General features: G+C 43.4%; 1 protein-coding gene and 1 non-coding gene across 3 annotated transcripts; one reads left to right on the forward strand and one right to left on the reverse strand.

Moving 5' to 3' along the window:
• Nucleotides 1–23: 23 nt before the first annotated feature.
• Nucleotides 24–26,839, reverse strand: cfap97 (cilia and flagella associated protein 97). Of its 2 annotated transcripts, XM_052464376.1 has the most exons (8): nt 26,596–26,837; nt 25,367–25,720; nt 24,294–24,475; nt 22,230–22,398; nt 19,530–19,914; nt 19,007–19,308; nt 3,039–3,207; nt 24–1,048 (listed from the first exon to the last, which is right to left on the reverse strand). In XM_052464376.1, the coding sequence occupies exons 2-8, from the start codon at nt 25,685–25,687 to the stop codon at nt 918–920; spliced, it is 1,659 nt and encodes a 552-aa protein (XP_052320336.1). In that variant the 5' UTR covers nt 25,688–25,720; nt 26,596–26,837; the 3' UTR covers nt 24–917. The 2 variants fall into 2 exon arrangements, with proteins under 2 accessions (XP_052320336.1, XP_052320337.1); XM_052464377.1 differs by lacking the exon at nt 3,039–3,207 and having other exon boundaries at nt 26,596–26,839.
• trnar-ucu (transfer RNA arginine (anticodon UCU)) lies at nt 16,427–16,512 on the forward strand. Its single transcript is given in 2 exon segments — nt 16,427–16,463; nt 16,477–16,512. It is a non-coding gene; the product is annotated as a tRNA-Arg (tRNA).
• Nucleotides 26,840–27,375: the final 536 nt, after the last annotated feature.

Consider the following 27,375-nt stretch of genomic DNA (forward strand, 5'->3'; position numbering starts at 1 on the left):
TCATTTGACCACGGACAGACATGATTGGTGCGCGCAACAAGCAGCTTTATTGGAAAACATCAAGAAATTTGCACAGGATCACAATAAAAAATATATATGACTAATTCTCCCATAATATTCTAAAAAAAAGCTTTACCAGACCACAAAGATATATCTCTCTCATTATTCATGATAATGTAAGAACAATTACAGAAAAGTTCCACTTGAAAATATTTCACAAGAGTGCAAATACAGCACAGAATACTTAGTGCTTACTTAGTTACTCTATTCACTAAGCATATTGATAAGCACCACCTGCTAAGCTGACAAAGGAATGTTTTTTTATAGTTGAACCATATTACCTATATCTAGGCTATAGCCAGGCTATATCTTCCATTACAACAGAAGAACAGTTCACAATACTTTATGGCAGCTAGCCGTAGTTCCTGGGAAGCAATAGTGAAGCAGTTTTATGAGAATTGTTGTATAACGGCAACACCATCATTCTTACATCATATAGGACTGGTTTTTCGGACCCAAATGAAGCCTACTACTCCTGGACTAAAAAGTATGCTCCAAGGGGAAAAAAATTATCGAACGTTATTTTAGGCTTAGTCTAAATCTGGGAAACAGACAATCAGTGTCAGATCCCTTTATATATTAGAATTGAGGGCTAAAACAGAATCACTGGACAAGTGCATGATCAGAGCACAATGGAGATTTAGTTTGGACAAAGTGTGACCAATTTCTGGCTTCGCACATCTCTGACACAGATCCTACATTGTGTGGGACACCCCTAACAACCTCAACTTAACCATCTGGGGGAAGAATGTCAAACTGACCTTGGATCAATGTTTAGGGGCAACTATTGACTTATAGGTAAGGACTTGGAAGGGGTGGGGGAGTTGGGGAATGGGGCTCCTCCCTGAGCACAGCTCTCAGGACCATGCTGCTCGGGACGCTGCCGTACTGGCGTGCCTGGGTAGGGGTGTGGAGGTGGTAGCGATGGCAGATGATGCCCTGGCACTATGGTGGTTGCGGTTGGTACTGCCAGGCCTGGGGCTCTTTCCTGAAGAAAAAACAACAAGACAACAGGGGTCAATAGTCCTACTGATTTACATACTATTACTACTACATTAATTATATGCTAGTATTACTATACTACACATATGATGAAACAACAAGACAACATGCATCAATAGTACTACTGATATACATACTATTACTACTACATTAATTATATGCTAGTATTACTATACTACACATATGATGAAACAACAAGACAACATGCGTCAATAGTACTACTGATATACATACTATTACTACTACATCAATTACATACTAGTATTATCATACTACACATGATGTACTACCTTCTACCAAATTTAACTCCCTCAATGTAAAAATATATGGGCTATGTACATTCGAGTACAACAGTACATCACATTTGACGTTTGTGGGGTGGGAAAAAGGGAAACAAAAAAACAGCTGTGAGCATTTGTTATCATTTTGTGCATTTTAAACACAGATAGATCACTCAAAAACTATATTTTAATATTTGTTCATAAGACAAATGGTGCATGTCAGCAGCCACTTTCAGTACAGTATGCAGTACGGCCACACAAAGGGGATGCCGCCGGGAAATTTGAGGCATTATCAAGTGCTTGTCAAATTGTGAAAGAGAGAGATTGATAAAGTGTGTACAGCCTGCACAAAAAACTAAGCAGAGCTCATGCCTTTCATGCAACTTTTTTTCAAATCATCATTAGAGTCGCATCATGTCGCCTTAGAAAGTATTAAAAATCCAAACATATAGCTCAACTAAAGTTACATAAATAACTCTAAATTAAGCATATAGGAGTAACTGTTTCTTTGTCAACCGCTCACCACAGATTTCCACATGTGCGCATTCACTCAAATCGTGTGGGAAAAATGTGTTTTATTTTATTCAATTGTATTCTTCATACTATAAAATAATTCCATGGAATTCTAAGCAAATGTTGTCTGCTAAATGAACTAGTGTAGCCCACAGCCATATGGCATAGCCAGATCAGTACCATACATAAGGACAACTCAGAGTATGCTATTCTGTTCTTCTGAAATAACTATATTTTCTTCATATCATGTTTCTTTAGACCTGTCTAAAATAAATAATGGATTTATTGTGATGGTGTAGGCTATATTACATGGATTTATTGTGATGGTGTAGGCTATATTACATGGATTTATTGTGATGGTGTAGGCTATATTACATGGATTTATTGTGATGGTGTAGGCTATATTACATGGATTTATTGTGATGGTGTAGGCTATATTACATGGATTTATTGTGATGGTGTAGGCTATATTACATGGATTTATTAGACTTTATAAAATGTAGATGCTCCAAAAGGTCTGCATCAGTGGCTTGTAGGCTTATGTGTTGAAGCCAGAAGATGCTACATTATGTTAATTAATGGTCAATTACCGTGAGACCGACAGTTATTTGCTTGACAATCACCGTGAGCAGCCCTATGCGTGAGCAGATAATTTATCAAAATACAAGTAATCTGAACACAAGTGTGACACGTGTGCATGTTTTAGTCTTCACATATCACAACTTATTTCAGCATATTGATTATGAATTTGGACATTTAAAACCGGTGACTCGGCTACAGTATATAGTATATATAAAAAATACAGGAAGCAGCAACAATATCATTTCCAACTTATGTTTTAGGAATATACATTTGAATATTATTTCTCATCATGATTCTACTTCATCATGTAAAAATTAGTGAATGCTATGATTCATTTTTTATACGAAAATGTGTTTGCCCTGGCTACAGTGGAAGTGCTCAGTGCTTATGATCTCGAAAACATTACATGCTAAAAAAAAGGGGGGATTATATTAACAGTGGACTAATGGAAAAAATACCAAAATATGTTTTGAGTAAAGTGATCCTTCAAAAGAACAAAAATAAAAGATGCCAATTCAGTCGCTCTTAATGAATGACAGAAATAAGTATTGTCTTTGGGCTATTGAGAGCTATTGAGCATCAGTTCTTCAGAGAGTTGACCTGGTGACGTTCTGCTGGAGGACCGCTCCATCTTGGAGGGCGATCTGTCCATGGCAGAGAGTGAGGTGGCGATGCCCAGGTATCCGGCCTGGCGCTGGTAGTCTGCCAGCTGCTCTGCCCTCTTCATGCCCCGGGTAGGCCTCACTGACTCTAGCCTCCGCAGGAAAGCCTGGTGAGAAATGGTGGTAACAATTTCCATGAAGGTACCTGTATAATGTCTTCCTAAGACATTCATAACCTATACATATCACATTCAAATGCAGTGCAAACACCAATTGCAAGACATAACTACAATATTAACTTGCGGTCGTTGTCATAAGGTGACGTATGCAGATATGAAATGGCTATTAACTGCTCTATTAATACGGTGAGGGTTATGAAGCCATTCGGTGCCCATCAACATTTTCAAACACTGGCAGAGCATAAATCACTATTTTACATTCCTTTTCCAGATTGGACCTGAAAATCATAATGTAATTGTGTGTCTAGCAATGGATACCTTTAAGTACTGCAAAGTATTCAACACCATTGGTAACTATCTGGTACCGAATGATATACAGTCATGGCCAAAGGTTTTAGGAATGACAAAAATATTAATTTCCACAAAGCTTGCTGCTTCAGTGTCTTTAGATATTTTGTCAGATGTTACTATGGAACACTGAAGTATAATTGCAAGCATTTCATAACTGTGTCAAAGGCTTTTATTAACAATTACATGAAGTTGATGCAGAGTCAATATTTGCAAGTTTTGAGCCTTCTTTTTCAAGACCTCTGCAATCCACCCTGGCATGCTGTCAATTAACTTCTGAGCCACATCCTGACTGATGGCAGCCCATTCTTGCATAATCAATGCTTTGAGTTTGTCAGAATTTGTGGGTTATTGTTTGTCCACCCACCTCTCGAGGATTGACCACAAGTTCTCAATGGGATTAAGGTCTTTGGAGTTTCCTGGCCATGGACCCAAAATATCGATCTTTGGTCCCCGAGCCACTTAGTTATCACTTTTGCCTTATGGCAAGGTGCTCCACCATAATGGAAAAGGCATTGTTCGTCACCAAACTGTTCCTGGATGGTTGGGAAAAGTTGCTCTCGGAGGACGTGTTGGTACCATTCTTTATTCTTGGCTGTGTTCTTAGGCAAAATTGTGAGTGAGCCCACTCCATTGGCTGAGAAGCAACCCCACACATGAATGGTCTCAGGATGATTTACTGTTGGCATGACACAGGACAGATGGTAGCGCTCACCTTGTCTTCTCCAGACAAGCTTTTGTTCAGATGCCCCAAACAATCGGAAAGGGGATTCATTACAGAAAATTACTTTACCCCAGTCCTCAGCAGTCCAATCCCTGCACCTTTTGCAGAATATTATTCTTTCCCTGGATAGAAGTGGCTTCTTTGCTGCCCTTCTTGACACTGGGCCATCCTCCAAAAGTATTCGCCTCACTGTGCGTGCAGATGCACTCACACCTGCCTGCTGCCATTCCTGAGCAAGCTCTGTACTGGTGGTGCCCCGATCCCGCAGCTGAATCAACTGTAGGAGACGGTCCTGGCGCTAGCTGGACTTTCTTGGGCGCTCTGAAGACTTCTTCACAACAATTGAACCGCTTTCCTTGAAGTTCTTGATGATCCGATAAATGGTTGATTTAGGTGCAATCTTACTGGCAGCAATATCCTTGCCGGTGAAGCCCTTTTTGTGCAAAGCAATGATGACTGCACGTGTTTCCTTGCAGGTAACCATGTTTGACAGAGAAAGAACAATGATTCCAAGCACCACCCTCCTTTTGAAGCTTCCAGTCTGTTATTCAAACTCAATCATCATGACAGAGTGATCTCCAGCCTTGTCCTCGTCAACACTCACACCTGTGTTAACGAGAGAATCACTGACATTATGTCAGCTGGTACTTTTGTGGCAGGGCTGAAATGCAGTGGAAATGTTTTGGGGGGATTCAGTTCATTTGCATGGCAATTCATCTGATCACTCTTCATAACATTCTGGAGTATATGCAAATTGCCATCATACAAACTGAGGCAGTAGACTTTGTGAAAATTAATATTTGTGTCATTCTCAACTTTTGGCCACGACTGTACAGTATAAGCGAATAGTGTTTCAAAAGGTAAATATTGTGTAATTGTGCACTACAGACCACTTTGTCTATTTTGATTATGCCAGCCCAGTGTCATTGATAGTAGGCAGCTGCAGGCATGCTGCACACACATAATATTATTAGCACACTTCAGTTAAACAAATTGGATCTGTCAACAGTGTCAAAGGGAACAAGCCTTACAAATCCACTGGACATGAGCCATTACCATTATAAAACCAAAATAAACGTCCTCTCGCTGTCAACTGCGTTTACTTAACACGTGTAAATATTTGTATGAACATAACAAGATTATACAACTGAGATACAAACTAAACAAGTTCCACAGACATGTGACTAACAGAAATGGAATAAAGTATCCCTGAACAAAGGGGGGTAAAAGTAACAGTGTGGCCACCAGCTGCATTAAGTACTGCAGTGCATCTCCTCCTCATGGACTCCACCAGATTTGCCAGTTCTTGCTGTGAGATGTTACCCCACTCATCCACCAAGGCACCAGAAAGTTCCCGGACATTTCTGGGGGGAATGGCCCTAGCTCTCACCCTCCGATACAACAGGTCCCAGACGTGCTCAATGGGATTGAGATCCGGGCTCTTCGCTGGCCATGGCAGAACACTGACATTCCTGTCCGGCAGGAAATCACACACAGAACAAGCAGTACGGCTGGTGGCATTGTCATGCTGGATGGTCATGTCAGGATGAGCCTGCGGGAAGGGTACCACATGAGGGAGGAGGATGTCTCCCCTGTAACGCACAGCGTTGAGATTTCCTGTAATGACAACAAGCTCAGTCCAATGATACTGTGACCCACCGCCCCAGACCATGACGGGCCCTCCACCTCCAAATCGATCCCGCTCCAGAGTACAGGCCTCAATGTAACGCTCATTTCTTCGACCATAAACGCGAATCCGACCATCACCCCTGGTGAGACAAAACCGCGACTCGTCAGTGAAGAGCACTTTTTGCCAGTCCTCTCTGGTCCAGAGATGGTGGGTTTGTGCCCATAGGCAACGTTGTTGCCGGTGATGTCTGGTGCGAACATGCCTTTACAACAGGCCGAAAAGCCCTCAGTCCAGCCTCTCTCAGCCTATTGTGGACACTGATGGTGGGATTGTGCGTTCCTGGTGTAACTCGGGTAGTTGTTGTTGCCATCCTGTCAGGTGTGATTTTCGGATGTACCGATCCTGTGCAGGTGCTGTTACATGTGGTCTGCCACTGCGAGGATGATCAGCTGTCAGTCCTGTCTCCCTGTAGCTCTGTCTTAGGCGTCTCACAGTACAGACATTGCAATTTATTGCCCTGGCCACATCTGCAGTCCTCATGCCTCCTTGCAGCATGCCTAGATGAGCAAGGACCCTGGCCATCTTTCTTTTGGTGTTTTTCAGAGTCAGTAGAAAGGCCTTTTTAGTGTCCTAAGTTTTCATAACTGTGACCTTAATTGCCTACCATCTGTCAGCTGTTTGTGTCTTAATGACCGTTCCACAGGTGCATGTTCATGAATTGGCTGTAGAAATATAACCACTCTCAAATTCAAAGACAGAGTTAAGGATGAAAGGACTGACCATCCATGATAGGGCCATGATGGGGCCAAACCCTCCCCTAACCCGGACGATGCTGGGCCAATTGCACACCGCCCCATGGGTCTCCAGGTCGCGGCTGGCTGTGACCGAGCCTGGACTCAAACCAATCTCTAGTGGCCTTAGACCACTGCACCACTCGGGAGGCCCATATTTAGGGTTCTGATGGGGTATGAAAGTTGAACTAAGCTCATGAGGCATATATAAGTCATATTCTTCAAGAATCAATGGGTATATACAGTGCCTTCGGTAAGTATTCAGACCCCTTGACTTTTTCCACAATTTGTTACGTTACAGCCTTTTTCTAAAATGTATTAAATTATAGTTTTCCCTCAATCTACACACAATACCCCACAATAAAAAGGTGAAAACAGGTTGATTTTCTTTTGCAAATTTATTTAAAAAAACTAAAAACAGAAATACCTAATTTAAGTGTTCAGACCCTTCGCTATGAGACTCGAAATTGAGCTCAGGTGCATCCTGTTTCCATTGATCATCCTTGAGATGTTTCTACAACTTGGAATCCAATAGTGGTAAATTCAACTGATTAGACATCATTTGTAAAGGCACACATTTTTCTATATAAAAAGGTCCTACAGTTGACAATTCATGTCAGAGCAAAAACGTAATTGTCCATAGAGCTCCGAGACAGGATTCTGTTGATGCACAGATCTGGGGAAAGGTATCAAAAAATGTCTGCCGCATTGAAGTTCCCCAAGAACACAGTAGCCACCATCATTCTTAAATGGAAGAAGTTTGGAACGAGCAAGACACTTCCTAGAGCTGACCGCCCGGCCAAACTGAGCAATTGGGGGAGTAGGGCCGTGGTCAGGGAGATGACCAAGAACCCGATGGTCACTCTGACAGAGTTCCTCTGTGCAGATGGGATAACCTTCCAGAAGGACCACCAACTCCATCAATCAGGCCTTTATGGTAGAGTGGCCAGACAGAAGCCACTTTTCAGTAAAAGGCACATGACAGCCCGCTTGGAGTTTTCCAAAAGGCACCTAAACGAAACTCCGACCATGAGAAACAAGATTCTCTGGTCTGATGAAACCAAGATTGAACTCTTTGGCCTGAATGCCAAGCATCACATCTAGAAGAAACCTGGCACCATCCCTACGGTGAAGCATGGTGGTGGTTTTTCAGCGCCCAGGACTGTCATGATCGAGGGAAAGATGAAAGGAGCAATGTACAGAGAGAGATCCTTGACGAAAACCTGCTCCAGAGCACTCAGGACCTCAGACTGGGACGAAGGTTCACCTTCCAACAGGACAACGACCCTAAGCAAACAGCCAAGACAGCACATACGTAGAATGTATGCACACATGACTGTAAGTCGCTTTGGATAAAAGCGTCTGCTAAATGGCATTTATTATTATTTATTAAGCGCAGGAGTGGCTTCGGGACAAGTCTCTGAATGTCCTTGTTTGGCCCAGCCAGAGCCCGGACTTGAACCCGATCCAACATCTCTGGAGAGACCTGAAAATGGCTGTGCAGCGACTCTCCCCATCCAACCTGACAGAGTTTGAGAGGATCTACAGAGAAGAATGGGAGAAACTCCCCAAATACAGGTGTGATATTTCTTTCTTTTTTAGACATTTGCAAAAATTTCTAAAAACCTGTATTTCCTTTGTCATTTTGGGGTATTATGTGTAGATTGATGAGTATTTTAAAATAAGGCTGTAATGTAACAAAATGTGGAACTAGTCAAGGTGTCTGAATACTTTCCAAATGAACTATGAGTCCATAAATGGATATGGCAACTGTTGATTGCCCTTTTAAAGGCGAAATGATGCGAAATGATGTTGCCACGAGCAGCACTGCAGATATTGAGATGAGCCAGGGCACCAAAACAGCAGTGAAGTTGATCCTCGCGCTTCAACGCACTAAGTTGTTACGGAAATGGAACTACTATGCTCTTTACTTTCTGCATCTACGTCATATCGCTGACTCTATCTTTAACACATTATTAACAAAAGATTACATATTTTGATTTGCAACAGCCGCAAAGTATGTGTGCTGGTAGTTAGTTAAAAACACAACATATGTACATTAACTGTGAACACCGTACTACTGCACAGCTTTTGTATGTGTTTGAGTGAGTGAGTGAGTCAGTGAGTGAGTAAGAGAAAGAGAGAGAGAGTCCTATTCAATTTATGTTGCGCAGTAGTTCATTCAGAGATGGATTTGGTTAAATCCGGTCAATAAGATGAGCATGCAGATGAGGTTCTACGATGTCATAACCCCCCCCAACCAACCCCCACACCCCTTTACCATTCCTTGTGACATTACACAAGAGAAACGCTTTGCTGACTTATGAGGCTTTGGGCCCCTCTCCCTAATTTAACTGGTTGGTTGGCCCTTAGCCATGACCTTGCCCTTATTGGAAGTACATGGCACGAGTTCACATGAACTCTTCTTTAGACACAGTCCACACTAATTAAAACTACTTGACCCCTCCGATCATGTTCAATAGCTAGGTCTCTTGCAAATAGATTTTATTTCAATGAGAAACTGGATAAATAAAAGTGGAAATTAAACTAAAGTATTAGCCAAACACATTACCAAAACACTCAATAATTGGGTCACTGTGGCAAGATCATCTGGCATTTTTTATATATATTTCAACGATCTAATGTGAGTAGACAGTTCATGTAGAAACAGAAACATTTCCAAGGCCATTACCACCAGAGACCTTAATGAAACTGGGAGAGGATAGTGAGCCCTGAAAAGCAGAGGTAAAAAACGTGGCCCATTGAGAGTAAAAATAACCAGCCAGTAGCTCAAAATGTCACATGCAGTCACGCTCCCACCAACAAGCCATACGGAGAGGAAATATCAGTAAGTGAGACCGTCAGGAAGAACTAGGAATGGAAATAGGGGAAAGGTTAAGAATGACCCCCCATATTCCATAGGAGGCAGAACTGACCGGTACTATATCTAAACCCCTTGCTATAAAATATATATAAAATGTTTTGTGTAAACCAATACAATCTCTCAGACAATGTGTATAACAATATCATAAAATATGCATAGAGCCAGGTAAGGACAAGGTATTCATATTTCTCTCAGGTCACACTTTGGATAGTCCCAAATTATGATCTACAGATGGTCAAACTTTCTGTTGATATGCTTAAGGTTAAGGTGAGGGTTAGGGCTATTGTTAGTGGATTGTTAGTTGAAATGTTGTTGATGGTAATTGAACATCTACAAACCATCTACTTGGGATTCTACACATAAAGTGATACCTTCTCTCAAACTGTATAGTGTACAATGAGTGAGAAGGACAGTCAACTACCCTGAACAACTCCAATGCTGGACAAATGTGCCATCTGTCAATGGAGAGACAGAGTGTGTGTGTGTGCGCGCGAGTTTATGTGAGAGGTGTATATACATCACACGGTATATTCAATTACCACACTAAGAATAGAGGGAGGGAGAGCGTGAGGGAGAGAAACTCTCCTCCCCCTCTTGATGAGTTAAGAGAGAGAGAGCAAGAAAGAGCGAAAGAGAGCACTGCAAGACAGCTACAGTACTGTACAGCCTGTCCCAGCCAGCACTGCTCATTGCACAATAACAGTGCGAGTTTTGGAGATACAAGGGTGACTTTCTGACATATAGGATGACATACTTTATCTAATCACTGCAAACAATGATTAGATCAATTCCAGAATATTTGTCAAGTTCTTTTGTAGAGACGGACCAGAGACAGATGTTGAGTTCCACATAATTTATTGAAAGTGAAACTTAGCAAAACAAAATAATAAACAAACAACAAACCATGACTACAGAGGTGCTACGTGCACTTACTAAAAACAATATCCCATAAAACACAGGTGGGAAAAAAATGGTACTTAAATATGATCCCCAATTAGAGACAACGATAGCCAGCTGACTCTAATTGAGAATCATACCAAACACTAACATGGCCGGAAGCTCCGGACCGGGGACCCGTCGCCTGAAGCTCCGGACCGGGGACCCGTCGCCTGAAGCTCCGGACTGGGGAGGCGCACTGGAGGCCTGATGCGTGAGGCCGGCACAGGTGGCACCTGACTGGGAACACGCACTTCAGAGAGAGTGTGAGGAGCAGGCACAGGATGTACCTGACTGGGACCACGCACTTCAGGGAGAGTGTGAGGAGCAGGCACAGGACGTACCTGAATGGGAAGGAGCACTTGAGGGAGAGTGCGAGGAGGAGACATGACGTAACGGACTGGAGAGGCACACTTGAGGCCAGAAACGTGGAACCGACACAGGTTGCACCAGACTGCCACCCAGATCCTCTGGTCGAATGTTGAGCAGAACACACTTTCACAACATCTCTCTCATCTCACTCTCTCCCAACTTCGCCATTGCCTTCCTGACAGTCTCTGGCTCTTCCCTCTGCTCAATCGCCAGCTCCATATGTCCCCCTCCCCCAAAACTTGGGGTTGTCTTTGGGCTTTCTGTAGCCGCGAACCCTGTCGTCGTCGCTGTCCTCCATTATCTCCCTCCGTCTGTCGCCAAGGAAGGGTTTCGCATCTCCCCATCACTTCTTCCAATGTCCAGAAATCCTTCCCACTTTGGGCACGCTGCTTGGTCCTGGTTTGATGGGATATTCATTTGTAGAGACGGACCAAGGTGCAGCAGATTTTGAGTTCCACATAATTTATTGAAAGTGAAACTTAGCAAAACAAAAAATGAACAACTGTGACTACAGTGGTGCTACGTGCACATACTCAAAACAATATCCCATAAAACACAGGTGGAAAAAATGCTACTTAAATGTGATCCCCAATTAGATACAGTGATAGCCAGCTGCCTCTAATTGGGAATCATACCAAACACCAACATAGAAAAACTATACTAGAACATCACATAGAAAATAATAACTAGAAACCCCCCAGTCACGCCCTGACCTACTTACTATACCATAGAAAAACAAAGGCTCTATGGTCAGGGAGTGACAATATTTTTTTTTACAAATGAAAAAAAACAACAACATTTAAGCTGAAATGTCTTCAGTCATTAAGTATTCATCCCCTTTGTTATGGAAAGCATAAACAAGTTCAGGAGTCACATAATAAGTTGCATGGTCTCACTGTGTGTGCAATAATAGTGTTTGACATGTTTTTTTTTAATGACTACGTCATCTCTGTACCCCACATGCAATTATCTGTAAAGTCCCTCAGTTGAGCAGTGAATTGGGACTAAACACCTCCCTCTGCATCTGGACCCTGGACTTCCTGACGGGCCGCCTCCCAGGTGGTAAGGGTAGGCAACAACACATCTGCCACGCTGATCATCAGCGTGCTCAGTCCCCTCCTGTACTCACTGTTCACCCACAACTGCATGGCCAAGTCAGGATGCTCTCGATGGTGCAGCTGCAGCTGTAGAAATTTTTGAGTACCTGAGGACCCATGCCAAATCTTTTGAGTTTCCTGAGGGGGAATAGGCTTTGTCGTGCCCTCTTCACGGCTGTCTTAGTGTGCATGGACCATGTTAGTTCGTTGGTGATATGGACACCTGAAGGAACCTGAAGCTCTCAACCTGCTCCACTCCAGCCCAATCGATGAGAATGGGGGCATGCTCGATCCTCTTTTTCCTGTAGTCCACAATCATCTCTTTCATCACGTTGAGGGAGAAGTTGTTGTCCTGGCCCCACATGGCCAGGTCTCTGACCTCCTCTTTATAGGTTGTCTCGTCATTGTTGGTGACACTATTGTGTCATCGGCAAGCTTAATGATGATGTTGGAGTCGTGCCTGACCGTGCAGTTATGAGTGAACAGGGAGTACAAGAGGGGACTGAGCACCCACCTCTGTGTTGAGTAACATTTCGCTTGTTTGCAATTGTACGCTGTTTAAATACGGTGCCAAACATTGGGATGCTGGACACAAGCAGGGATGATGAGAGCAATCTAGATGAGATAGTCGATGTATCAGCAGTGGGCACAGAAAATGACATGTTTGACTGAGAGGACTTCATTTTATCCATGTGAACGCACGGAGCCTTCTGCCGAAATTAGAGGAACTAAAACTCCTTGCTTCTAACACACAGGCTGCAGTAGTCGCTGTGACTGAGACATGGCTCGATGGGTCAATTGAGGACGATGAGGTTGAGCTTCCAGGTTATAGCATTCATAGAATTGACGGAAACCGAAACTGTGTTTTACAGGGAATGATGTGCCTTTTAACCCTCGTTCAGATCTGTAAATGGATGTTCTTGAGGTTGCATGGGTAAATATACTTATTCCTAAATGTCGTCCTATACTTGTTGGTGTGTGCTATCTGCCTCCTAAGCAGAATCATTTATGATTTACTTGAATCGAATTGCTGTGATCAAAATGTATTTGCTGACAGAGACTGTATTCTGCTTGGTGATTTTAATACAATTGTGCAGTTATCCCCCCCAGAGAAGTACACTAGTAAATGCCCTGTATAACTTTAATCAGTTATTTTGACTAAAACAACTGATTGTTGAGCCAACCCGGGTGTGTACTGACAGTAAATCAACTTTGGATTTGATTATTGTATCAGATCAAGAGAACGTCTGTCATGTACAAAACTGTGATGATGTTGATCAAGCTTGGTCTCTTTTTAAAGATCTGTTTCTGTCTGCACTAGACTCTCTGGCTCCGATGAAACAAATTCAAATCAAACAGTGGTCAGGGAAATAGATCACTTCTGAGATCTTAGACCTCATAAAGAAAAGGGATCGCTACCTGTCCAGATTCAGAAGGACAAATCTACGACAAGATTATGATGCTTATATTAACTGCAGAAACCAGGCAATATACAAAATGGATAAGGCCAAATCCCAACATTATATAGATGCCGTTAATGATAACTTAAACTGTGGAAAATTTTAAAGGACATTGGCTCGAAACCTCCCCATAAGGTAAAATCCTGTAGCATTGGCCTGGATATTGATGAGGTTTTATGTCATGACTGTGCAAAGGTTGCACATTTTTTTTTTTTTTTTACCACTATAGCCTCATCTCTGGTTAAGAAGTTTACCCACCTGCTCTGGACACTATGGCTAGTCTTTCATTTAAAAATTTTACCATAGCAGAAGTATTACAAATAATTTGTTTGAGCTGTGCATGGTAACAGAGGACAACGTTTCCAATCTACTATGCTTTAATGAGCACAAACAACGCAACTGGGCTGGTTAACCTCGATGCAAGATTCATAAAGGATAGTGCTTGTGTCACCGCTAAAATGATAATGCATTTTGTAAACCTTTCTATTAGTCGTGGTACATTTCCCAAGGATCTCAAAACAGCCTGGGTGGTTCCACTCCACAAGAAGAGCAGTAAAACAAATGTAATAACCTACAGGCCTGTGTCAATCCTCAAAACCTTATCCAAAGTGGTTGAGAGATATGTTATTAATCAACTTGAGGGATACCTTATTGAGCACAAACTTCTTTATGAACTACAATCTGGTTTTAGAACAGCTCATTCCACTGATACTTATCCACCTTTTTGACCACGTTAAGCAGGAAAGTGAGAAGGGGAACTATATACAGTTATGGTCATGTTAGACTTGCAGAAAGCTTTTGACACTGTGGACCATGATATTCTCCTGATGAAACTGAAATGCATGGGTCTAAATTATGTAGCAGTGAATTGGTTTATCTTTTTTTTTTACCCCCTTTTTCGTGGTATCCAATTGCTACAACTCCCGTACGGGCTCGGGAGAGACGAAGGTCGAGAGTCATGCGTCCTCCGAAAAACAACCCAACCAAGCCGCACTGCTTCTTAACATTAGCGTGCATCCAACCCGGCACCAATGTGTCAGAGGAAACACAGTACACCTAGCGACCTGCGCCCAGCCCGCCACAGGAGTCGCTAGTGCGCGATGAGACAAGGATATCCCTACCGGCCAAACCGTCCCTAACTCGGACGATGCTAGGCCAATTGTGGGTCGCCCCATGGACCTCTCGGTCGCGGCCGGCTGCGACAGGGCCTGGGCTCAAACCCAGAGTCTCTGGTGGCACAGCTAGCACTGCGCCACCCGGGACGCCCGGTTTAGGTCTTATCTGACCAACAGAACATAAGTATGTAATGTTGGTGATGTTCTGTCAGAGGCCAAAGAAATATCCTGTGGAGTACCGCAGGGATCAATTTTAGGGCCTCTTATTTTAAATATACGTTAATGATATGCCAGATACAGTAACGTGCAAAATCTTGCTTATGCTGATGATTCAGCCATACTGGTATCAGGTAAGGATACAGTTTACATTGAGAAGACCCTGAGTAAAGAATTGCATTTTGTTAAGAGATTGATGGTCTGACAACAAATTGTCACTACATTTGGGAAAAACTGATTCGATTTCTTTTGTAACAAAACGTAGATTGCTTAGGGCTGACAAGATAACGGTAAACTGTGCAGGCAAGGAGATTGAATCTAAAACAAGTATCTTATCTTGGTGTGTCCCTACATCAATCCTTTTTCTAGAGACCTGATTGCTGCTAAAATCCTTTCTAAAATGAACAAATTGAAATGTTTATATCATAACACTCAATATTTGAACATTAAAGTTAAGAAACTGCTGGTCTCAACCTTGATTCAGTGTCATTTTGATTATGCCTGCTCTGCTTGGTATAGTGGACTATCAAAAAGCTGAAAAAGAGAATGCAGGTCATGCAAAATAACGTTATCAGGTACAGTGGGGCAAAAAAGTATTTAGTCAGCCACCAATTGTGCAAGTTCTCCCACTTAAAAAAAATGAGAGAGGCCTGTAATCATAGGTACACTTCAACTATGACAGACAAAATTAGAAAAAAAAAATCCAGAAAATCACATTGTAGGATTTTTAATGAATTTATTTGCAAATTATGGTGGAAAATAAGTATTTGGTCACCTACAAACAAACAATATTTCTGGCTCTCACAGACACTAGTGACCACCTAAACAATGATTATTTTAATGGAATGCCTTTTTTATGTCTCAGTGCATGATTGTGTTTAATATTTCCATACTTCAGATAAAGTTTGGAGAGCAATAGATTAGGCGCTAAACCAATTTAAGGCCAGATCCAACCCAAAAATGGTATGAGCGCTAGGAAGGAATAGGCGTGACTCTCCTATATTAAATATAGTAATCTGTGCCATAACACCTTTAAATTAAACATTTACAGTGTTTAAAACAATTCTCATTGTATAAACTGCCTTAATTTTGCTGGACCCAGGAAGAGTAGCTGCTGCAATGGCAGCATAAAAATAAATAAATACTAAAACAAATCTCTCTTAGTACAGGGCTGTTGGAGTAGAGGTTGGGGTTGGCCTTGAACTCTATATAATGTCAATCTGTGCTGCCACCACTGTTGTGTCCACTGCCACCTGCTACCGTCTCTCTATGGCTGTACTGTGTCTGCTTTCACTGACCGGCCTGTGCTCTCAGACACACAGACAGCATACACAACCCTCCCTCCCTCCCTCCCTCCCTCCCTCCCTCCCTCCCTCCCTCCCTCCCTCCCTCCCTCCCTCCCTCCCTCCCTCCCTCCCTCCCTCCCTCCCTCCCTCCCTCCCTCCCTCCCTCCCTCCCTCCCTCCCTCCCCTCCCTCCCTCCCTCCCCCACACACACACACACACACACACACACACACACACACACACACACACACACACACACACACACACACACACACACACACACACACACACACACACACACACACACACACACTTCAAAATATTCAGTTTCACACATGTGCAACAAGTGGCTCCGTGGCGCAATGGATAGCGCATTGGACTTCTAGGCTTGTGAGGTGATTCAAAGGTTGTGGGTTCGAGTCCCACCGGAGTCGCACTTTTTTTTTTAAAAGAAAGTGATACAGGAAAAAATCATAAAGGAAGACAAAATTATCTTTAGTTACTCTAACAAATTTTCGTTGTTAAAAGTAGTATAGCATTTCGAAAGAGACTTGAGTAAGGCAAAATTCTGATATGCATCTTTGGCTAAATACATATAATAATTTCTCAACGAGCTACTAAAACACACATTTTTGTGAGCTAAATTGAACATAGTGACTTTTTCAACATTTTGTTACAGCCTTATTCTAAAATTGATTAAATAGTTCCCCCCCCTCATCAATCTACACACAATACCACACCATGACAAGCAAAAACAGGTGAAACCTTTTTTTGTAAATATATTCAAAATAAAAAGTATACAGACCCTTTACTCAGTACTTTGTTGAAGCACCTTTGGAATCTTTGCCTGGATCCTGACTAGTCTCCCAGTACGTGCTCCTGAAAAACATCCCCACAGCATGATGCTGCCACCACCATGCTTCACCGTAGGGATGGTGCCAGGTTTCATGCAGTTGTGACGCTTGGCATTCAGACCAAAGAGTTCCATCTTGGTTTCATCAGACCAGAGAATCTTGTTTCTTTAGGTGCCTTTTGGCAAACTCCAAGCGGGCTGTCATGTGCCTTTTACTGAGGAGTGGTTTCCATCTGGCCACTTGATTGATGGAGTTCTGCAGAGATGGTTGACCTTCTGGAAGGTTCTCCCACCTCCACAGAGGAACTCTGGAGCTCTGTCAGAGTGACTATTGGGTTCTTAGTCACCTCCCTGACCAAGGCCCTTTTCCACTGATTGCTCAGTATGGACGTGCAGTCAGCTCTAGGAAGAGTCTTGGTGGTTCCAAACTTCCACCCATTTAAGAATGATGGAGGCCACTGTTCTTGGGGACCTTCAATGCTGCAGACGTGTTTTTAGTACCCTTCCCCTGTACCTTGATTACAATCTTGTCTTGGAGCTCTATGGACAATTCCTTCGACCTCATGGCTTGGTTTTTGCTCTGACATGCACTGTGGAACATTATATAGACAGGTGTGTGCCTTTCCAAATCATGTCCAATCAATTGAATTTACCTCAGGTGGACTCCAATCAAGTTGTCGAAACATATCAAGGATGATAAATGGAAACAGGATGCACCGGAGCTCAATTTCGAGTCTCATAGCAAAGGGTCTTAATACTGTAAATAATGTATTTTTTTTGTAATACATTTGCAAACATTTCTAAAAACCTGTTTTCGCTTTGTCATTATGTGGGATTGATGAGGGAAAACAATCATTTAATCAATGTTAGAATAATGCTGTAACGTAACCAAATGTGGAAAAAGTGTAGGGGTCGGAATACTTTCCAAATGCACTGTATATTTCTCTCTTGCTTCTCCTTCAGTTTGGAAGAAACGTATTTGTTAAAAACTGTTCAACTATTGTCTTTCTCTGAGTCAACTACTCACCACATGTTATGCACTGCAGTGCTAGCTAGCTGTAGCTTATGCTTTCAGTACTAGACTTAATTCTCTGATCGGGTTGACAACATGTCAGCTGTTCTCCAGCTACATCATGTTGCTACCCTACAGAGTGCTGTTGAGGCTAATGTAGACCTTCTTTGCAAAATAGTATGTTTTAATTATTTTGTGACGTGATTATATTTAGTACAGTTACATTTTTATGAAATTCACTGAGGAGGATGGTCCTCCCCTTCATCCTCTGAGGAGCCTCGACTGCCTCACAAGTAGAGGATTATAGTTTTCGGAATAAAATTGTGTGCACGCAGGCAGCAGTTTGTGTGAAAATGGAACAAAAATGTCCATTACATATGTTTTCCGGAAAATTCACAGAAATATTGTCCTTTGGAGGATTGTTTGGGACTTTGGGTTTAGCCAGCAAGGCCTCATTTAAGGACGTGGAACTTTTAGTCTGTACATAACATGGAACAGTTCTGGGCAGTAAAGAGTTACTTTTTCAAAATGCCTTTGCTGCAGCAACGTACATCATAGGGTGAAGCCAAGTGCCAAGTTCATAGCGATCTTCTAACCATAATATGCTCCTGATGGCACAGCTACAGTGCTGTGAAAAAGAATAAGACCACTTTCTAACTTCCTCTACTGTTGTATATGATTGATGCTTAACGTTATCAGATCTTCAACCAAATCCTAATATTAGATAAAGGGAACCCGAGTGAACAAATAACAACAATTACATACCTATTTCATTTATTTCATAAACAAAGTTATGCAACACCTAATGCCCCTGTGTGAAAAAGTAATTGCCCCCTTACACTCAAAAACTGGTTGTGCCACCTTTCGCTTAAAAAATATAGAAAAATCAGAAAAGGGGCAAATACTTTCACGGCACTGTACATCCACTTTGAAGCAAGCCTGGACTCATTTGAGCTTGAAATAAACAAAAATCCCAATAAACACAATGTAACCTTGAAACAATAAAGCCAAACACCCAATTACAAAAGATAAGTTACACACATAAAAAGAGAAGAACACTTACCAGGTTCTCCTTCTCGATACGCTGCTGCTCGCGCTGCCTGTTGAGGGCGCTGTGGTAGAGGCGGACAGGGGGCGGACCCCCTCCTCCTCCGTTGGACCTCCTCCGGGAGCTACTGGTGGTGCTGGTGCCCCCCGTACTACCCGGTCGCGAGTGGGGCGATGGGCGCGACAGCTGGCGCAGCAGCCTCTGGTTCTCCCGGTCAATCTGCCGCACCTCGTCGTTGCTAAAGGAGTAATTCTTCCTATTCCTGCCTCCACTGGGGCAGTCGATGGCCAGGCCACTCCCCAGGCGACTGAGGAACGCTTCAGAGAGAGAGGAGGGAGAGATGACAGAGGAGGAAGCAGCAGATAAACATTTTGTTAGTTAGCTGTCTGATTTGTTACAAATGGAGCATCTGCATGTCAATGAAAATATTTATAAAAAACATCTGTAAAACGCCACTTTCTCAGATAGCTCCTGTCCTTCTGGATTGACCCCCCGCCCACCCGCACATACACCTCAGCCCCTGCTTCTCCCACCTCACCTTCTTCTACATCTGGGTTCCAGGAGCCCCCTTCCTCCTCCTCCTGGGGTATGCTGCTGAGGTTACCAGTGGGAGCGCTCCCCTCTGTCCCTCTATGCTGCTGCTGCCTGACACCCACACCCCCAGGCCCCACACCCTCCTCCTCCACCACCACCCTCCCCACTCCCAGGTCCAGGGACTGGGCCGGGCTAACGTCGGGGGTGGACAGTGGGGTCACGTCAGTCACTGTGTCTTCCTCTTCTTCAAGGGTGACGGTGGTGTGAGGAATCTCTCTGGGCGCTGCCGAGCCCAGCCTAGGGGGCCTCCATCTGGGGGAGGAGGGCATGGATGTCTGGTGGGTTGGGAGCCCGGGCTTGGGAGAGGGCTCTGGGCATCCAGTATGCACCTGAAGGAAGAATAAGATGCATTCAGGGAGTTGTTTTAACAGTTAAAACGAGATAAATTCTGGATTTTAAGAGTGTCTTAACTCCTGTTGAACAACTTACTGCAACCATAACAGTGCCAACATTTAGATTTGTATCATTTAGCAGATGCTGATGCCCATTTCCAGACTGTTATGCAGATCGACATACAGTTAGCAGTGATTCTCAGTACTCCTGTGCCAGTTGAGTACTCCAGGTTTTTGTCCCAGCTTAACGTCATCACACCTGATTCAACTCATCAACAGATTTTGAAAAAAAATAAGGCTCAGTGGCAAATGTATGTCCAACTAGTCAGTTACAACTGTGTGGAGTTTGTGACAGCAACTAGGTGAGCTTTTTACAGTATTATAGACACTATGTCCTGGGATTTCTATGATATTCTATATACACTGCTCAAAAAAATAAAGGGAACACTTAAACAACACAATGTAACTCCAAGTCAATCACACTTCTGTGAAATCAAACTGTCCACTTAGGAAGCAACACTGATTGACAATAAATTTCACATGCTGTTGTTCATATGGAATAGACAACAGGTGGAAATTATAGGCAATTAGCAAGACACCCCCAATAAAGGAGTGGTTCTGCAGGTGGGGACCACAGACCACTTCTCAGTTCCTATGCTTCCTGGCTGATGTTTTGGTCACTTTTGAATGCTGGCGGTGCTTTCACTCTAGTGGTAGCATGAGACGGAGTCTACAACCCACACAAGTGGCTCAGGTAGTGCAGCTCATCCAGGATGGCACATAAATGCGAGCTGTGGCAAGAAGGTTTGCAGTGTCTGTCAGCGTAGTGTCAAGAGCATGGAGGCGCTACCAGGAGACAGGCCAGTACACCAGGAGATGTGGAGGAGGCCGTAGGAGGGCAACAACCCAGCAGCAGGACCACTACCTCCGCCTTTGTGCAAGGAGGAGCAGGAGGAGCACTGCCAGAGCCCTGCAAAATGACCTCCAGCAGGCCACAAATGTGCATATGTCTGCTCAAACGGTCAGAAACAGACTCCATGAGGGTGGTATGAGGGCCCGACGTCCACAGGTGGGGGTTGTGCTTACAGCCCAACACTGTGTAGGACGTTTTTCATTTGCCAAAGAACACAAAGATTGGCAAATGCGCTACTGGCGCCCTGTGCTCTTCACAGATGAAAGCAGGTTCACACTGAGCACGTGACAGACGTGACAGTCTGGAGACACCGTGGAGAACGTTCTGCTGCCTGCAACATCCTCCAATATGACCGGTTTGGCGGTGGGTCAGTCATGGTGTGGGGTGGCATTTCTTTGGGGGGACCGCACAGCCCTCCATGTGCTCGCCAAAGGTAGCCTGACTGCCATTAGGTACCGAGATGAGATCCTCAGACCCCTTGTGAGACCATATGCTGGTGCGGTTGGCCCTGGGTTCCTCCTAATGCAAGACAATGCTAGACCTCATGTGGCTGGAGTGTGTCAGCAGTTCCTGCAAGAGGAAGGCATTGATGCTATGGACTGGCCCGCCCGTTCCGCCGACCTGAATCCAATTGAGCACATCTGGGACATCATGTCTCGCTCCATCCACCAACGCCATGTTGCACCAGACTGTCCAGGAGTTGGCCGATGCTTTAGTCCAGGTCTGGGAGGAGATCCCTCAGGAGACCATCCGCCACCTCATCAGGATCATGCCCAGGCTTTGTAGGGAGGCCATACAGGCACGTGGAGGCCACACACACTACTGAACCTCATTTTGACTTGTTTTAAGGACATTACATCAAAGTTGGATCAGCCTGTAGTGTGGTTTTCCACTTTAATTTTGAGTGTGACTCCAAATCCAGACCTCCATGGGTTGATACATTTCATTTCCATTGATAATTTGTGTGATTTTGTTGTCAGCACATTCAACTATGTAAAGAAAAATGTATTTAGTAAGAATATTTAATTCATTCAGATCGAGGATGTGTTATTTTAGTGTTCCCTTTATTTTTTTGAGCAGTGTAGAAGACCCCCTTACCTTCCTGATCTTCATTAGTGCAAACCGTAGCAAAACATTTTGCTACAAAAATTAGTGTTTCTTATTAGGGCCCTCCCTATTTCAGCCCGTTTGGTTCGTAGTGAATTCAACCCAGGTGTTTCACTACTGAGCTGGGACAAATAGCGAGACCCTATGCGAATACTCTTAAAATGCATCCTTCTTTCCTTGAAGTAACCATTGGGTATGTGTACAAAGCCGAGCAGTACGGCAGCTCTCTCCAGGAGCAGGATTGAGAGTGACGAGCCTCAACCAGTTAGACAAGAACAAGTTGTAATCCTACCATGTCCACAGAGTGAGAGGGCTCGGAGGAGCAGCTCTCCCCACTGCTGTAGCTCTCATCCGTCTCCGACTCGGATGAAGTGGAAGATGGGGACAAACTCCTGTGGCGGAGCTTCCTGACAGGCTTCTTGGGAATGCCATGTTGTGTCCCATTAGGTCCGGGTAACAACCTTGGGTTAACAAAATATAAGGTCATGAAACAAAGGCTTACCCATCCAACTGAATGACATGGCACAGTCTAGATAAGAACACAACCTGGTAAACAGAAGACGCAAATGCTTTGCCTGCATATTGGAACACTATACTGTTGATTTGATGTCTGTAATGCTTCAGATGTCAAAATCATTGCACGGATGGCAAGTGTCTGCAGGTTTTCACTCCTCACTTGTACTTGATTGATCAATTAACCCTATCAGTCCTGAGAACCCATCTAAAATTGGCTTTCCATTTATCCAACTTTCATATACAGTGGGGCAAAAAAGTATTTAGTCAGCCACCAATTGTGCAAGTTCTCCCACTTAAAAAGATGAGAGAGGCCTGTAATTTTCATCATAGGTACACTTCAACTATGACAGACAAAATTAGAAAAAAAATCCAGAAAATCACATTGTAGGATTTTTAATGATTTTCAAATTATGGTGGAAAATAAGTATTTGGTCACCTACAAACAAGCAAGATTTCTGGCTCTCACAGACCTGTAACTTCTTCTTTAAGAGGCTCCTCTGTCCTCCACTCGTTACCTGTATTAATGGCATCTGTTTGAACTTGTTATCAGTATAAAAGACACCTGTCCACAACCTCAAACAGTCACACTCCAAACTCCACTATGGCCAAGACCAAAGAGCACCAGAAACAAAATTGTAGACCTGCACCAGGCTGGAAAGACTGAATCTGCAATAGGTAAGCAGCTTGGTTTGAAGAAATCAACTGTGGGAGCAATTATTAGGAAATGGAAGATATACAAGACCACTGATAATCTCCCTCGATCTGGGGCTCCATGCAAGGTCTCACCCCGTGAGGTCAAAATTATCACAAGAACGGTGAGCAAAAATCCCAGAACCACATGGGGGGAGGGGGGGACTTAGTGAATGACCTGCAGAGAGCTGGGACCAAAGTAACAAACCCTACCATCAGTATCACACTACGCCACCAGGGACTCAAATCCTGCAGTGCCAGACGTGTCCCCCTGCTTAAGCCAGTACATGTCCAGGCCCGTCTGAAGTTTGCTAGAGAGCATTTGGATGATCCAGAAGAAGATTGGGAGAATGTCATATGGTCAGATGAAACCAAAATATAACTTTTGGGTAAAAACTCAACTCATCGTGTTTGGAGGAAAAAGAATGCTGAGTTGCATCCAAAGAACACCATACCTACTGTGAAGCATGGGGGTGGAAACATCATGCTTTGGGGCTGTTTCTCTGCAAAGGGACCATGACGACTGATCCGTGTAAAGGAAAGCCCGGGCTCCTTGAGGATCCACCCTTGTCTCACAAACACTGCTCTAGCTCAGCCACCGTTAATCACAGACTAATGAGCAAGGCAGTTAACCCCCAACAACAACTGCTCGCCGATGATGTGGACGTCAACTAAGGCAGCCACCCGCACGTCTCTGATTCAGTATTGGTATCTACGGATGCAGACGAAATAAACACATCCAATGGTCCAACTCAGTAGTCTTTAGCTCAAACAAAAATGTTTAAAAGGGGTTGTAAGTCCAAAATGCACCAGCATTACGGTGGGACTCATTGAGTTACTGATTAGTTAAGAACTCCCCTCACCTGGTTGTTTAGGTCTTAATTGGAAACAAATTGAAAGGAAATAACAAAAACTAGCAGACACTGCCCGCCACGAAATGAGTTTGACACTCCTGCATAATGTTACATGCTTGTTTGCTGCTATCTTGGCCAGGCCTCCTTTGGGAAAGACATTTATAATCTCAGTGGCCATATAAATAATAAATACACGAAGATAAAAAATTGTATGCTGATTTAAATTCTGAGAAGGAAATCTGGGATTCCTAAAAATAAATAAAAAATCAGGGGAAAAAATCATAAAATCTTTGAACCTTTGACCCAGTGGCCTCCCTGACTCTTCCTCGCTTTCATCTTGGCTCTGATGATAGCCATCTTCATCATCATTGGCGCCTTCTTCCTGCTCCTCTGCCGATGATGCCGTGCGGATGTCGCTGGAGCTCTTGGAGTGGATGCTAGATACCTCCTCTGCACCGCTGCCGTCCTTCACCTCCGACTAGACAGGTAAGTAAATATAGTTTACAACTACTACAAATATTACAATAGACCATGGTTAGACATTTGTTTTAGGCAACTCCCTGGTCATGGAACAGTTCTCAAGCTTTTGATGGACATGTTATTGAAATGATTATCACTTAGAACATGAATGATGAGGATTGCATTTGATCTGACTACTGTTTGTTTTAAATCTGTACTGTATTGTATAAAAACAATTGGAATTCTAATGGACATTTTTAGGATTAAATCATATATTCTTTTCAAATAATTATGCTTCCTTGACATTGATTTTGATTAGGCCTCAATTCCAATGTACCCCAAGCCTGGGCAGTTTGTATTGAGTGGCATAATGACACCTTGTGGCGTAATGTAGAATGATGAAGCCAGACTTTTTTACAATTTTATTTAACTAGGCAAGTCAGTTAAGAACAAATTCTTATTTACAATAACGGCCTATCTCGGCCAAACCCTAAACCGGATGACGCTGGGCCAAATGTGCACAGCCCTATGGGACTCCCAATCACGGCTGGTTGTGATACAGCCTGGAATCGAACCAGGGTCTGTAGTAACGCCTTTAGCAGAGATGCAGTGCCTTAGACCGCTGCGCCCCTCGGGAGCCCCGCAACTTGTCTAGTACAGGTTATTACTCCTGCATACTGTTATGCCTGCATGTGCACTGTAAATCGGTTACAGATAGGGTGCATTCTGATTTTATAATAAAGCACTTGTTGCCCTTTCCTTGTGACTTTACCTTGACCTGGGTAAAGGGGTTGGGAATAGTCACAAGGGAAAGGGTAAAAGATGACAGTGGTTATTTTCATCAGACAATCCTTGTTCATGCCTTTCTTACAGAACATTCACCAAATAGCCTCACCATTAGCATGCCTACCTCTGATTTATTGGACGATATGCTAGAAGACCTGCTCCTCCTGTCTTTGGCCTCAAAGCCATGACCCTTCTCCTCTGTCCTCGGTTGAAATATTACTCCTGCAGGACTAGGGTCCCTAGTACCACCACCAGACCTCTCTGTACCACTACGCCGCTCTGTCTGTGGAGCCTCCGGCTGGATGTCTGGCTCCTTTCTAGCCTCAGAGCTTATTTCACTCTTTCTTTCACTCTTCCCTTGCTCTTTGCTGATGCTGTCACAATCAGCGTCGCTGTCGAAAAACGAGTGATCCACCTCGCCCTCCAGTTCTTTGGGGCTGTACATAACAGTTGTCTCCTTCAGCACTCTGGTCGCGAACTGGAAAGGGGACATTTAAAAAATATATATATATATATATATTCGATACTCTCAGCTGGTTAATACTTCATTTAAATTCGAAACGGTAGCCTATAGGCGACCCTATAGGTGACATATTTAATCAAACCAGCATTAGCAATATTTAGGCTATATGCATTGTATTTGTTGATAAACTGCCTCGCACACACAATCTAGCTACCTACATAATGTTAGCTACAGTAGCTAGCTAACTGTGAGGGAAGTCTAAAAAGCACATTTACAGTACCCAATGCCAAAGGCATTTAGCTATTTTATTTGACCACAGGACAATGCATCTAGCACTTAATTGCAGGTTTTATTGATCAACGTAAAACATCCACAGTTCTAATGGAAGAGCTAGCTAACTCTAGTAAAACAGTTAAAATGTGTACGTTAACGTTAGCAAGGTGTGGAAGTTCCTTGATATCACTGACGTTAACGTTAGCTAGTTACCGTTAAGCTAGCTAGTAGTTAACGTTACCTAGCTAGTAGAAAGACTGACACTTTTACAGTCAGTACCCAAAGTAACGTTACCCAGGGCATTCTGCATTCAGTGATTTATTTGACTAAAGGACACTGCATATAACGCTTCAGTGTAGCCTTGATTGATGGGAAAGCTAGTAACGTTAGCTAGCTCAAGGAAAACATCCACATCTCAAATGGAAGTTAGCTAGCTAGCATAAAGACAGACAGTTAACTTTACTATAACGTTATCAAGTCAGTATCCTACAAAAGACCGAATCAAGGCAGCTGATCCTATCAAGAAAGCTCTGCTAACGTCAGCCTAACCTAGCTAGCTAACGTTAGCTAGCTAGCTACAATAAAGCACACTAGATATGTTTTTTTTACGACCTTACCTGGCATGCACGCTAAGTGTATGACTCAAGACAAATCAGTTGGTTAATTAGCTAGCTTTGTTTTTTTGTCTATGCGGTTATAACCAAGCAGTCTCCATGTAACGTTACTTTAAATGGCATATTGAAAGTAGTTTGCTAACGTTACATGAAACGAAGCTAGAGTAAATATGTGTGGGTTGAATAGCTAATGTAACTAAGCAACGTCTTCTTCTTTTTGGTGTGGCTTTCCGGAAGACTAGACGCTGTGGACAGGGTTGCCAGGTACCCTTACATTTCTAGCCCAATGACCCTCAAACCACCCCAAGGCCTGAAAACTATCGTTTTTGCGCAGCAAGAGAGTACTTGACACATGAAATCCAATAAACTGTTTTAATCGAAATTAATCGAACAAATTTATTTACATTTACATTTAAGTCATTTAGCAGACGCTCTTATCCAGAGCGACTTCCAAATTGGTGCATTCACCTTATGACATCCAGTAGAACAGTCACTTTACAATAGTGCATCTAAATCTTAAAGGGGGGTGAGAAGGATTACTTACCCTATTCTAGGTATTCCTTGAAGAGGTGGGGTTTCAGGTGTCTCCGGAAGGTGGTGATTGACTCCGCTGTCCTGGCGTCGTGAGGGAGTTTGTTCCACCATTGGGGGGCCAGAGCAGCGAACAGTTTTGACTGGGCTGAGCGGGAACTGTACTTCCTCAGTGGTAGGGAGGCGAGCAGGCCAGAGGTGGATGAACGCAGTGTCCTTGTTTGGGTGTAGGGCCTGATCAGAGCCTGGAGG

This window comes from Oncorhynchus keta, chromosome 16 (genome assembly GCF_023373465.1).
Source record: "Oncorhynchus keta strain PuntledgeMale-10-30-2019 chromosome 16, Oket_V2, whole genome shotgun sequence".
In the NCBI taxonomy this organism is placed as follows: domain Eukaryota; kingdom Metazoa; phylum Chordata; class Actinopteri; order Salmoniformes; family Salmonidae; genus Oncorhynchus; species Oncorhynchus keta.